At 46.0% G+C, this 14,586-nt stretch overlaps 1 protein-coding gene across 1 annotated transcript in view; it reads right to left on the reverse strand.

Moving 5' to 3' along the window:
* Positions 1-406: 406 nt before the first annotated feature.
* The window catches only part of TACR1 (tachykinin receptor 1), a 54,268-nt gene continuing 40,088 nt past the window's right edge, over positions 407-14,586 (reverse strand). Inside the window, exons 3-5 of the mRNA XM_083454140.1 lie at positions 7,597-7,747; positions 6,165-6,361; positions 407-5,014 (exon numbers count right to left, since the gene is read on the reverse strand). Coding sequence (XP_083310266.1) covers positions 4,720-5,014; positions 6,165-6,361; positions 7,597-7,747 — 643 coding nt within the window. The 3' untranslated portion in view covers positions 407-4,719. The remainder of the gene's footprint in view (positions 5,015-6,164; positions 6,362-7,596; positions 7,748-14,586) is intronic.

The following is a 14,586-nucleotide window of genomic DNA, read 5'->3' on the forward strand; positions in this document are numbered from 1 at the left end:
CTTCTTCTGTATCCCACTGAAAGCTACCAACATGTCCAGTGTCTCTGCCCCTCGCCTGAGCCCCTGATGCTTCCCAAACATGCCTTTTCTCCCCCCCCCCCCATTATAATGTTCTTGGAATAACTCTATCAACACTTGTCTAACATCTATATTAGCTGGGGGGGGGGTGCCTTTCTGGGCTGGTGGGCACATTTGGAATCCTGAGAAAGTGCCACAGGCACCAATCGCAAAATGGCTGAAATGGGCCCCGTGGCATAAGACAAAATGGCTGCCACATCTCACAGAGCAGAAAGAGGGACAGAAACACAAAATGGCAAAAGCCTACCCCACCTCCCTACCCACCCATTCTCATTCTCTCCCCCCCCTCGCCCCCCTAGTTATATCAGTGGAAGATCTATTTTCACTCTTTTAAGAGACATAATTTTTTTATTACTTTGATATGATCCACTCAAAGCTTCTCCAGAAACAATATCATTGAAGTTCTGACCCATCAAATATAACACAATTTGCAGTTGAGTTGATCATATTGGAATTCCTCATAGGGGTTTGTCAACACTTTGTAAACAAGAACATCATACAGATATACTCCAAAACAGGAAGAGCACACAGGTCAGTTATCCCATCACTTCTTCATTTCACAGGAAAAAAAAGCTACAACAATTGTTGCAAATTTAAGTAGAAACACTTAGGCACGAACAAAGTGGCCCAGAAATTTGTACAATATGCACAAGAAATTACAGTGTGTTGAGATGGCAGATTTATCGTCTCTGCCTTGGTGTTAAAAATAATGATCTTCTCTCAAAAGACATCTCACTTCTTCGGAGGGATTTTGCACATGCACATTACTTTGCTTTTGCTGAAGAATAAAAAGCATGGATGGGTGGACACAATAGATTGAGGCTCTCTCTGTGGCATTAGATGTTTGGAGGTGATGAGCGCATGAACCAGCTCTCAGGGTGTCTCCACAGAGGCAGTGCAGAGATCAGTTGTGAGGGAATGATAGCCGGAGAGGGCTCTTTCCCTCTGCCTTGCTTGTGGGCTCACCAGAGGCATCTCTTTGTCCACTTGGGTGGGAAAGAGAATTAGATGGACCTTTGATGTGACCCAGCAGAGCTCTTCTGACACTCACCCTGGCGGCAGTTCAGCAATTCTGTGGTCCGCAATGAGCTTTTCACACCATTCTTGGGACTGCATCCTCGTCTTTCTTTGCTGCATCAAAGTGAGGGAGATACTTGCGCCTGACATCAGGCTATGTGGCCCGGGTTCAGGAACCTTTCTTTACCCCGCTTTTTGCCTTGAACAGAACTGGGCTGCAGAAAGTTTCAGCACCAGCAAGCAATCCCTTAGCGCAATCAATTGTTGTCAGTTTAAGGGACTGTCCTCACAGTACCTAAGGCAGCCTTCTCCAACCTGATGCCATCCAGATGTTTTGGACAACTGTAGTAATAAAAATGATATCACCAACCAACCCCAGCCAGCACAGCTGTGTTGGCTGCGGCTAATGGCAGATGTAAGCCCAAACATCTGGAGGGCTCCAAACTGGAGAATGCTGTCATAGGGAAGTGATCCACTACATCTGTGCAAGGATCTACATAATAGTGGAGGGATCCTTTTGCCCCCTCCCTTTGAGCATGTGTGCATTACAGCCCCTGGGGCCATTATGGGAAATCAATATCCATATTCACTTCCTGTCTCTTCACATCAGGTTGCTGGATTTTCCATGACTTCACTGGAGATGTGTTGCTCTCCATGCATTTTTAAAAACTGTTCCACCTACATTTCCCCCCCCACCCTTTCGGTTATACAATACATTCCATCTTGTGCCATTATCTAATCCCATCTTTACTTACACTCCTGCTTTCCACAGATTCTTCTTGTCTTAATCTTATTATGGGCTGAGGCTATGCATCTCTGTCCTATGATGCCAGCGCTGGGTGTGCATGGCAATGGCAGGCTCGTTTTGGTCCTTTGCCAATTGGCAATAATCACAAGGGATATTTGCTGCAAAAAGGCATCCTTAATGATGCGCATCTGGGACTCACAGCAGGGATGCTCTCCACCTGAGTTGTCTCTTGCAAATGGCAGAACTCCACGGAAGACACCTGCATGTCAGAGACAGTTTTGACAACTGGTGGGAGGAAGAGCTTTGCTGGAAGCGTTCCAAGGATGCAACAGGGGAGTGTGGCTTGTGTGTGCATATGGTATTTTAACGTTTTGCCATTGGGGGGATGGGGTTGAATCTTCTCTTTCTATAGAAAAAGGACCATATAATTGGGAAGCCTAGGCTGAATTGTTTCTCTCCCCATCAAACTAGTTTCCTATCCTGTCTGTAGGAATTCCAGATTTCTCACGAGATGAATGGGGCAATGAAACAGTACATTTTTTCATGGTTCGGTTCGGTTCTCTATCCCCTAAACTGGTGCATATGTAAAAACATGCCCTGAGCATAGGAACCTAGATACCTGTAGGGTTTCAGTGCAACCTTTGGAGCCTTTAATAGGAATTTGGCGTACCTCCATAAATTAGGTGATGGGCCTTTGGACCCTCAGCCAACCCTACAGAGGCCCCATGCATTCACACTCAGAGGCCACTCCCCACAGCCGATTCATGCAGGTCAGTTGAAGAGGGGGAGTTATCATCCTTCGATAAGAGAGGACTGAGAGGTGAGACAATAGCCATCTTCCAATACCTGAAGGGCTGTCTCATGGAAGACGGAGCCAGCTTGTTTTCTGCTGTTCCAGAGGGGAGGACCTGAACCAGTGGATTCAAATGACAAGGAAGAAGATACCAACTCAACATCAGGGAGAACGTTCTGATGGTATGAGCTGTTTGCAGTGCTTTTTTCTCAGCTGGAGTGCTCCAAAGTGCAGTTCTGGCACCTCTCAGGTGGGCGCTATTGCAGGTCAACACTCCTCCCATCTGCTTCTTGCCTTCACATATTTTTGAGAAGCCCAAAACAAACAGTTCAAGTCAAAATGGAAGCTGGCCAGCGTGTGCATGTCTTTTTTTTTAGATCTATGGTTCTGCCTAACTCCTAGCCGCTCCTCAACATGATTGCTCAAGCTACAGGGCGTGGCCAGTTTGCGTTTCTTTTTCTTTAATCTGCCTCCCATGTAGCAGGAGGTTGGAGGCCATCTGTCAGGGATTCATTAGATACTCTTCCAACTCCACGATTCTATGAATTTATCAGATGGGGGATTGTTTTCCCATCAGGAGGCTGTGCTGAACAGAGAGGTTTAAACTTTTCTGCCACCACCCTAGCCTCCATACAGACTATATTCCTCCCCTGCTTTTGCCACCACCAAAATCTGTAGGGTCTTTTGCTTCTGGAGTTGGATCAGGCCCCCGGACCTGGGGTTATCCACCCCTGGTATAGGCACAAACCAATATGAGGAGTTGAGGGGTTTTTTCCTAACCCAACATAAATGAAGTGGAAGAGAAGTGATCTTGGAAGTACATCAGATACACAAAGTTGTAGGGAGGCAATTTGGAACGCTGCGCTATTGGATCAAAAACTGCAAATTGAAAATCCTCAGATTTGTATATGGAAATTCCTAACGTTTCCATTATGGATTTCAGATACTGCCTGGACTTCAACTCTCACACAAAGTGGGGGCAATGCTGCTCCCCTCACATCAGGCTTGTGGTCTTCCCTTAGGGGTCTGCTTGGCCACAGTGAGAGCAGGAAGCTGGACCAGACAGGCCTTTTATAAGAACACAGTAAGAGCCTGCTGGATCAGGCCCATAGCCCATCTCGTCCAGCATCCTGTTCTCACAGTGGTCAACCAGATTCCTGTGGGAAACTTGCCAGCAGGATTTGAGCATAAGAGCCCTCTCGCCTTCTGCAGTTTCCCCAAATTCCTGTGGGAGGGAGTTCCATAGGTTAACTTTGCACTGTGGGAATAAGCCCTTTCTTCTGTCTGCCTTGAATCTTTCAACGTCCATCTTCATGGGAGGAGCACTTCATGAGCTCTAGTGTTGTGAGAGAGGAAGACAAACTTTTCTCTATCCACTTCCTCCATGCCAGACATAACTTTAGGAACTTCCATCATATTGCTGCTTAACTTTTCTCTAAACTAAAAAGTCCAAACACTGCAACTTTTTTCTCATAGGGGAGTCACTCACCCCCCTGACCACTTTCACCTGATCCAGCAGGACTCTTACATTCTTAAAACTTGTTTTTTTTGAAATTCAACTTTTCCAAAATGGTACACATACTACAAACATGACATTTTCGCTCCTCCTTTTTCCATCAAGGAGCTTTTCAGTCCCCTCCACTCCTTTCGCAATAGCAGCGACAGGTGGTCTCCCTTCCAGCTCCACAGTTCCATGATCTTATGGTTCTGTGTATGGAAGCTGGAAGGGAGAGACACCAAGAAGACCTGAGCATGTTGTGGGAAGAGAAGGTGAGATTTGGGGATGGAAAAACAAAGTCAAGCGGAAGGTGCTTGGCTGTTAGCCAGCACAGCCTGAGAATTGGCTAATGAACCTATCGCAATGCGGGCCCCAAAACGAGAATCCATTCTGATATATAGATCGTCTGAACATCCAACAGGGCATCACAGCAGAGGCGACACAAAGAAGGAAAACTCCATTCAGGGACAAAGTCAGAGAGGAAAGAGGTGACTTGTTACATATGAGGAACAGCTCCTTCGTTAGGGAGATTGGAAACTGAGCCACACTTTTGATGGAGATGCGTTGCAGGGAGGTTCAGGTTGCTTAGGGAGGAAGCGTGTTGGAATAGTAGCTCAAACTCTCCGACACGGTTTTGGAGTCACTACGGGAGGAGCCGTTGGAGGTCAGATCCACAGAGAGGCGCTTGGTTTTGCTGCTGGCATCAAGCTCCTCCTCTGGGTTGCCAGCGATGGAGGAGACCGTCGTTTCCATACGGCTGACCTTGTACATGCTGCTCTGTGTCTGGAGGTACCTGGCTGACTTCATCTCCAGCCCTTCGTATTTGCTGGCTCTGATGAAAGGGCACCACCGGAAGGCATGCTTGAAGCCAATCCGGAACCTGGGAAGACAAATAGTAGAATCACAGAATTGCAGAGTTGGAAGCGACTCAAAGGGCCATCAGCTGTGCTAGAACCCAACCTGTGGCATTTAAGACATGGGTCCTGGCCAAGATTTTATATACGGTACAGGCACACCAGATCCATTTTGTTCCCCCCTTTTTCTTCCTCTTTATAACCTTTGCGCTGAAACATTTAAATTTTCTGGGCCAAATACTGTACCAAAGAAAAAAAAGAAAAGAAAAGAAACTGAGTTCCCTGAGCTCTGTAAAAACTGCATAAATTAAGAAAATTTGCATAATTGAAATTTTTTCTTTAAAATACCAAAGATTTATTGAAGAATTTGACAAGAAAGGGAAAAGAGAAAAAGATGAAATAAAAATTAAGAGAATATAAAATACTCATAACTGATAAACAATAACATACATATAATAGAAATGTGTCCATTCACATTGTAGAAACAGTGACCCTAAGTACATGAATCTGGAATTAAACATACAAGTTCACACAAGCTCCCCAGAGGGCCACATGCAAAATTGATCTTAACTTTCATGAGTGATTCTGCTATTTCTGCTATTTTATATAATTTATCCTGCCTGGGAAGGAAGGAAGGAAGGAAGGAAGGAAGGAAGGAAGGAAGGAAGGAAGGAAGGAAGAAAGAAAGAAAGAAAGAGAGAAAGAAAGAAAGAAAGAAAGTTCTGCATTTGTAAGAAACAGAACTTTTGGTGTGGCAGCACTTGCACTCTGGAACTCCCTGCCTATTGACATCAGACAGGCATCTTTGCTGTATCTTTTAGGCATCTGACACGTAGAATGTTGACATGTGGTTTAATCTTGTTTTTAGCTTATTGTTAATTTTAATTGCTTAAAATGTTTTAGTTGTATTCACTGATAATTTTATTGTTTCATTCTTTTTGCAAATCATTTTGAGGTTTTATTACAGTATATAATATTATGAAATTCTGGAATGCATACTCTTGATCCCTGGACAGATATTTAGAGAGAAATGAACAATATTCTGCACCACTCACACCAAAAAGCCAATCTCCAAAAGGGGTGGTGATGTTTTGATATGTACAAATCTGCTTTTGCAACTCAAACCTGAGCATTAGCTGAACCCGTCACAATACATCACAGGGACATGGATCTTACCTGTCATTGAGGCAGCAGTAAATAATAGGGTTGTACATGGTGGAGCTCATGGCCAGCCACAAGATAGCTAAGTAGACCTGCTGGATGTACTTTTGCTGGTACCATTCTGCCTTGAAATGCTGGAGGAGGAAGTAGATGTGGAAAGGCAGCCAGCAGATGGCAAAGGTGCACACCACAATGATCATCATCTTGACAACCTGTCAGAGAAGGACAGCCTCTTACAGCCACAGCATCAACTAGCATTTAGAGGCAGTCAAAACGAAGACGTGACTGGTCCATTCATACCAGCTAGCAGGGGCTGTGGGTAAGCACCACAGGGAAATCTCAGTGGGAAGAGTCAGAAGCTTGTGTAATTGTCCTGGGGCTATTTGCTCTTTTAGAGGTGACCCACAAACAATGTGATCTTTCCAGAGCCTTATCTCTGTGTCAGCATGTGTCCTGTGATGAATGAATGTTGCCCACATTGATCTGACTTTAAGGTCTGGTCAACGCTAACCCAACCAACTCCATTTCCTCTTGAGTTTCTCATGCCCTTTTCTTAGACTGGCCTTTTTTCAAGAAGCACTGTGGATAATTCTGGCCACCCGTGCTCCTTTCTGGGATCTCCCTGTTCCCACTCCCTTGGAAACATCAACACCTCCAAGCACTGGTTTCCTGACTAGCTTTGCCCATTCTCTTCCTGTTATAACCTCTTCAGAGGATTTGCCAGCCAGCCCCTGTTCTCTGTCTCCAGGGGAGTGGCATGCCCTTGGCCACAGAGTGACCATCTTCCTGGCTAAAAGGTGTGGGCCACAACGTCTTGCAAATCCTAGGCTCTCCCTTCCTCATGTTTAGAAGTGCCCAGAGCAAATGGAAGATGTGCCTGGCATCATTCTGGAACCTCTGAAATGAAATGACCCTTGTGGCAAATGAGATCTGGCGCCTTGCAAAATATCTTCAGGAGAAGAAAAGGCTAAGGAATAAATAATGCGTGAATCCAGAGTGGGGTCCATAAGACGGTTTGTTGGTGTTTTACATGCCTCCTTCCCATATCTCCTGCAGCCAACTGGTGCCAAATGTCTTGCTCTGCTTTCCATTGGACTACACCAGCGAGGCTGGAGGCACACTCCATTGTCTCTTGAGACAGGTGGATGCCAACAACCAGGCAGTGGAGAAAAGCATTAGACCACTTCTTGAGATCTGTGTCAGTGAAGCAACCTTTTGGCTAAGAGTCATTGACGAACCCAAGATCACTCAGAGTTTCACGGCTGAGAGGGGATTTAAACCCAGGTCTGTGAGGCCCTCCTGTGAGACTTTACAACTGCACCACACGGGCTCCACCATCCACCTATCTTGGCACCATTTAGGGATCTAACCTAGAATGGGATTGGTTCATCTGAGGTAGCGTGGACTTTTTCTTCCCGCTCTGTTAAAACTCTGTTTTGATTCTTACCTTGCGCTTGGCAGACACCTGCTCCTGGTAGCGGTCCGAAGTGTCTCCTGGGATCTCACTGGCCCACAGTGTAATACCGACCATGGTATAGGCGTAGCCTATCACTAGGAGTGGCAGGACGTAGCTTAGCACCGTCACACAAAAGTGGTACCTGGAATGAGTTGAAGAGCTTTAAGAATCATACTACAAGTGGCTGTTTGAGGGCTTGGGTGTCCTGGGGCTACCTTCTCCTAAGCCCAAAAGCCTGTGGATCAGCTACAGTGCTTTCATAGAGAAGACAGGACTGCATGGGCCTGGTTTAGGATGGGTCTACCCCAGGCTTAGCCCACCTTCTGCAAAGCAAGAGCAACCATCATACAGTTTTTGGCAACACACCTAGGAACCTGGAGAAAGGTTTGCAAGTCACTTCCACTTGAAGGAGCGTCTCCACCCCTGTCATTCTACCCAGACACTGAGATCCAGCTCTGAGGACCTTCTGGTGGTTCGGTTCCCTCATTGTGAGAAGTGAAGTTACAGGGAACCAGGCAGAAGGCCTTCTCAGTAGTGGCACCCACCCTGTGGAACACCCTCCCACCAGATGTCAAGGAGATAAGTAACTATACAAGCTTTAGAAGACATCTGAAGGCAGCCCTGTGCAGAGAAGTTTTTAATGTTTGATGTTTTATTACGTTTCTGTGTATGCTGGAAGCTACTAAGAGTGGCTGGAGCAACCCAGTCAGATGGACGGGGTACAAATAATAAAATTGTTATTGTTGTTCCATTCCTCATAGGGCGGCCACTTAATGCATCATGCTACCCCCCCCTCAAAAAAAAGGGAAGGGGGGAAATGCAGTACCAAATAAGAGGACAGAAGAGGATACCGATTTGCGTTTGCTATTTTTTATGTGTAGGTGCACATTTAGAAACAAATTGCTATAATTTAAATAAAAACACACCTCACCATTGTGGGGAATCATGTGAGCAAGGGTCTGCTCAGTCTGCCCTCCAGATGCTGGCTGTGGATGGGATCATAGGAACCTGCTTTATACCAAGTCAGACCATTGGCCCAAGTAGCTTGGTATTGCCCACACTGTCTGGCAGTAGCGTTCCAGGCAGGAACATTCCCTAGCAGGAGATGAAATGAGAAGGTGTTGCCCTGCATGCCTGCTGCACACGCCACCCCTGCCAAAGCCTTGCTTACGGGGGTTGCACCACTGCAGCTTCTGGGTTGCATGAGAGAGGCAGGGAGGCATGCCCGTGGAGGCACCCATTGGATTCTGCTGCCTCACGGGTGGGCTGGCCCTGTTCCCTAGCCCTACCTGGAGATCCCATTGAACCCAGGACCTTCTGCATGCAAGCCTGATGCTCTCACACTCAGCTGTGGCCCTATCCCAAGCCTTCCCCTCCAGCTCTCCCTTCTCAGGGCTCTTAACTTTAAACCAAACTTGGGTTGGGCAGTCATTCAAACAGAGGACTGTCTTCTGTAAAGTGGGACACATGCTAGTCCCCCACCAGTATAAGTAACCAAGTAAAAGGACCATTGTCATTTTAATGTTTGCAAGTTCTCAGGTCATCATCAGGCTTAAAGCATGGGGTGTTTTTGACCCTCAACCCCCTCATTAGCTTCTTGACAAAGACAATAATAAAGCCTAGCGAGTCTCTGCCGAAAAAAGTTTAGACTGGAGCTACTGAGCAGCTCAGGTTTAAACAATGTACCCCGATGTGCAAAGAGTCTCCCTGAAGTCTCCCAAGAAGAGCTTTGAAGGATTTTGAAGGTCTTCTTTGAATTAGCTTGCAAAAACTACTTTGCAAAGTGCTCTGCTGTAATCCAGCTTGTTCTTAGGAAATGCCTCCGGAACCGAACACCCACATGCTCACCTGCAATCTCTTGCTCACTACAAATTCATTCACAAATATAAACCCCCAAACTGTAATCAGTCCTAATGCTTGGTTTCTGGCATGTTTTCCTAACAGCTCTTTCTCCCTGATAATGCTGGTTTCCCTTTACATGAATGTTGTTTGTTATGCTGAGGTCTTCCAAAAACCCTGGCGTCATATTGCTGCGATACTGATTTATGATAACAAATGAAGCAGATTTGCACTCGGTCACACAGGCCTATCAAGGCCAGCGCTGTCAATTACCCTTCCAGCTCTCTGTGTTCCACTTATAATCCTTTCAGCTGGAGACGGCAGCAGCCACAGGGGGGTTCAGGGTAAGGGCTCTGCTGCTGAGCTATGCCCCCGCTTTGTGGCCTAGTCCACATATCCATGGACACTTTATGGACAAATGATCTCTCCAAGGAAAACCAGTTCCTAAAACCATCAATAATTCACTTTTAAACAACGGCCAAAAGAAATATTGTCCTTGAACCAAAAGTGGGACTCATAATAATATATTATAATAATAATTTTTTATTTATACCCCGCCCTCCCCAGCCAAGACCGGGCTCAGGGCGGCTAACAACCAATAATAAAAACAAGTTGATTGAAATACAACTTAAAAAACAAGATTAAAATTATTAAAACATTAAAATGCAGCCTCATCACAGGAGGAGAAAGGTAAGAAAAAGGGGAGGGAATCAAATTGACTCCAAGCCAAAGGCCAGGCAGAAAATCCCTGTCTTAGAAATCAGATCCCACAGGGCCCTGGTCTCATGAGACAGAGCCAGTATTGAAAAAGCATATGCTGTTGGTGGATTCTTGTCTTTGTCTTGTTGGGCTGTGTATGTGATAAAGGGAAGCCATACCAGACTCCGCTAACCCAGAAATACTACCTCGGGTTAAGAACTTTGCTTCAGGATGAGAACAGAAAGAGAGTGGGCATGGACAGTGATCCATGCAACGGCCATCTCCAGGCTTGACTACTGTAATTCGCTCTACGCGGGGCTGCCCTTGAAGCTGTCCCTAAAACTCCAGCGGGTGCAGAATACTGCAGCAAGACTCCTCACGGGGTCTCTGCCATGGGAGCATATTCACCCAGTGCTTTTCAAACTGCACTGGCTCCCGGTGGAGTACAGGGTCAGATTTAAGGTGCTGCTTTTGACCTTTAAAGCCCTTCGCGGCCTAGGACCCTCGTACCTACGGGACCGCCTCTCCCGGTATGCCCCACGGAGAGCCTCAAGGTCCATAAATAGCAACACCCTAGTGGTCCCAGGCCCTAAGGAAGTTAGATTAGCTTCAACCAGAGCCAGGGCCTTTTCAACTCTGGCCCCGGCTTGGTGGAACGCTCTGCCTCATGAGACCAGGGCCCTGCAGGATCTGATTTCTTTCCGCAGGGCATGTAAGACAGAGTTGTTCCGCCTGGCCTTTGGCTTGGAGCCAATTTGATTCCCTCCCCCTCTTTCTTTTTTCTTTTTCCTTTCTCCTCCTGTGATGAGGCTGCATTTTAATATTTTAATGTTGTATTTTAATCTTGTTTTAAGTTGTATTCATTCAACTTGTTTTTATTATGCTTGTAAGCCGCTCTGAGCCCGGCCTTGGCTGGGGAGGGCGGGGTATAAATAAAATATTATTATTATTATTATTATTATTATTATTATTAATCTGAATCCTGGCACTGGAAACAGGATCTGAGCTTGAGCCCTGATGTGCCTTAATTATTGGAGCTTCTCTTGTTCTAATGGTATGTAACAGTGCCTTTGATCTTTGATGAGGGGGGATGTGAATTAATTCTTAAAAGAGTACTTCTGAGCATGTGCAGAACATGATTCCCTTGTCATTGAGCAATGAAAGCCAATCCTAAGACGCCTATAAAGTTAAACCAGAAGAGATTTTGCCTTAGCCCAGCCCACCAAGGTCCACAGGACAGGACACGTGATCCCTCAGCGCAGCTGTTTTAAGTGTTTATGCTTTGTGTTTGTGAGAGAGATGTATGGCAGGGGTGGGCAAACTTTGTCAGCTGAAGGGTTACACTGATGGTCAGCATCCCTCTGAGCCCCCCCCACTACACCTACAGACCAGCCACATGTGTACCACTTATGCACATTCACCACACACACACACACACACACACACACACACACACACACTACGAGCAGTCACACAACACTCTGCCTGACACATACACAGCAGACCGCCTTTATCTCCGGCCTCACAGCTGTGGTGCTTAGCACCAAGATCTAAAGAAAAAATCCCTCTGGCTGCTGTTCAGAAAGGATTGCTCAAAAGCAGGCAGGGAGATATTATCTCCCGTTCTTAGGGCTGAGATAGGAAAATAAGGCACTTCTGCTGATCAGCATCTTCTGCAAATCCCAGCCATTTGGGGGGGGGGGCGTGTTTCACAACTGTGGAAACTGACAAGTCACTTCCTCCAACTTGTTAGGCTGGAACAGGAAGATACAATTCATTGACCATGCTGAAAAAAGAAGCAATGAGAGCCAGAAGCTACAAGGAGGCCATGGTGATGATGAAGATGATAATGATGATTTATATACTACCCTTCATCAGAAGATCTCAGGGTGGTTCAGTACTCCGAAATTGCTCAGTTGCTGCCAGGCTGCTGCTGCAACACCTCTTTCTGCCCATCTCCTTGTTCTTTTCATCATTTCCTTAGCTGGGCAGCAGCTCCCCTTCCGATTCAGCCACAAGAGAAGGAGAATACTCTTGCACGCAGGTTCTTCTTGTGGGCTTCCCATAGGCACCTGGCTGGCCGCTGTGAGAACAGGATGCTGGACTTGATGGGCCATTGGCCTCATCCATCTGCAGGATTTTCCTTATTTGCTCCTTTATCTGTTGCTGGACTAAACAGCTCCCTAGCCTCACTGGTGCCGTTCAGTCAGAGCTGGTGGAAACGCAACACATAGTCCTGACTCAATCTCTGTTGCCATCTGTAAAATGGGTAGCTGCTTAGCATGTCAGCCATATAACTCTTGCAAGAATTGATCACACCCCTAAATAGAATGCTCTCATGTTTTCTAACTGAAAAATATATGCCTAATTCAATTCTAAAAGGTATCTCTCCTAACAACCAGAGTATGCTCTGCATCAATTTGGCTTGAACTGATTCATCTGGCAATGGGGAATTCATGAACAATATAGAGCAACACGTTTTACCTGGGACTCGCAGCTCCTTGAGTACGGCAAATGCAGTAATGTGAGACTGACTAGCATCAAGTTAAGAATAAATAAACGGTGGCATCACTCAGAGCTCAGACAATAGCTCCCTGTGGGATCGGAGTGTGCCAAAAGTTATTTTGGGGCCAACCTGAAGTCACGCTCAGCGGATGTTATTCTGAACTTAGGAACTCCCTGGAGCCATGCGGTTGGGAGCGGACTGAGCTGTGCAGCAGCTGACAATTGCTTGGACTCATCAAATGTCAGACTCTGCCAGGAATGAATCTGAGCTACGTCTCCACAGTGCACAGCCGCAGAATGGGATTTTCAGCGCCCAGATTCAGCCTTCAGACATGCAAAATAAGGAGCAAGAAAGAAAGTGCCCATGAGCTTGTCTTGTTTGCTTCTCTCTCCACTCCTGGGATTGGAAAGAGAGCAAGCAGGGGCAAAGTGCTAGCTTACTTTCATGTTCCATTTATGCCCTATCATATACTTATAAAAAGATTTTATTGAAGCAAATAAAACAAGTCAATACAATAAAAATAAAAGAAGTACAAAAAAGCAGCACAGTATATCTGGAAGAGACTTAATATAAGGTTGGTAAGGTACTTAAAACCATTAGGAAAGCCAAATTTGACATCGTATTGTGGAAAGGAAGTCCTGTGTGTTGGTATTTGCTGTATATAAAATCCCACCAAACAACATATAATTTTTCAGGGTCTCCCAAGCCTTTGGCAACACATAATTGACTCATACATTTCTTGCAGTTATTGCTAAGCTCCACATATTTATATACCAAAGCAAAAGTCACAAATTCTGTAAGGTTTTCCATTTGGAAGCAACTGAGATTCTGGCAGCCACCAGCACCCGTGTCAAGAGTTCCTGAGAGCTGAAACCTTTGGAGCAGCCCAGATGAGTGGACCCATATGCAGGCCAACCATCACTGATTGTGAGTAATTTGCAAATGGCTTGCTGAAGAAGAAAGGGGGAAAGAACACTTTGCTCCCATCCACAGATGAAAGGAAAACGAGCCAGCAGCTGAGCAGTGTCACTGCAAAGCGCTAGGCCTTTGAAAGCTTCACTGTGACCACTGGTGCAAGCAGAGGAACCGAGCAAGAGCGGAAGGGTGGAGAAGGTCTGGCTCTGGCCTGCTGGCTGGATCCATTTCCTCTCCCCCTGGTCTGGATCATGCTTTTCATTGTGATTAAGAACCTAATGCGCTTAGAGAGCTTCCATATGTGCCTGACACATTTACATAGGCATAGGAGTAGAGTTGATGCTAGTAGGAATCCCCCGCCTGCTGCTTTCCTCCTCGGCAGCTGACTTCCAATTAACCACCTTTCTGCAGAAGAGAAGCCAAGTCTTCCTTGGAGCTCTCCTGGGTCAAGAGAAGTACTGAGTTACATGAGCCATGTCCACTTCTCACAGCTGCTGCTGCTCCTCTGCATCTTTGAATGGTTGATGCTAAAAGCCATTCAAACACATGCAGGAAGGAAGCTGCTGACACTCTGATAGCAAGCTGTCACCAAAATAGAAATATATGCCCAGTTAGCAAGTCATTTTGTAAATATATTATCCAAATCTTTTCTTTCGCTCCCCCCGCAATCTGCAGAATATTTAATTTACAGCAACATTCATTCATTCATTGCATTAATATCCCACCTTTTTCGTTAAGCAGCTCAAGGTGGTGTATACAGTTCCCCCCCCCTTCTCCTATCCAGGTACATTAGGCTGAGAGGAAGTGATTGGCCCAAGGTGACCCAGCGAGCTTCATGGGGGGGATTTGAATCCTGCTATCCCAGGTCTTAGTCCAACATTCTAACCACTACATCACACTGGGACACCACAAGAAACCATTCTGAAAAGTTATAGGAACAAAGATTTATTGAGTATAAGGGCTCATTCACACCAGTGGCGTAGTGTGGGTTGTAAGCAAGGCAAGTATTGCACCCCTAACCC

The sequence above is a fragment of the Podarcis tiliguerta genome, assembly GCF_965153285.1.
Source record: "Podarcis tiliguerta genome assembly, chromosome: 8".
Lineage (NCBI taxonomy): Eukaryota > Metazoa > Chordata > Lepidosauria > Squamata > Lacertidae > Podarcis > Podarcis tiliguerta.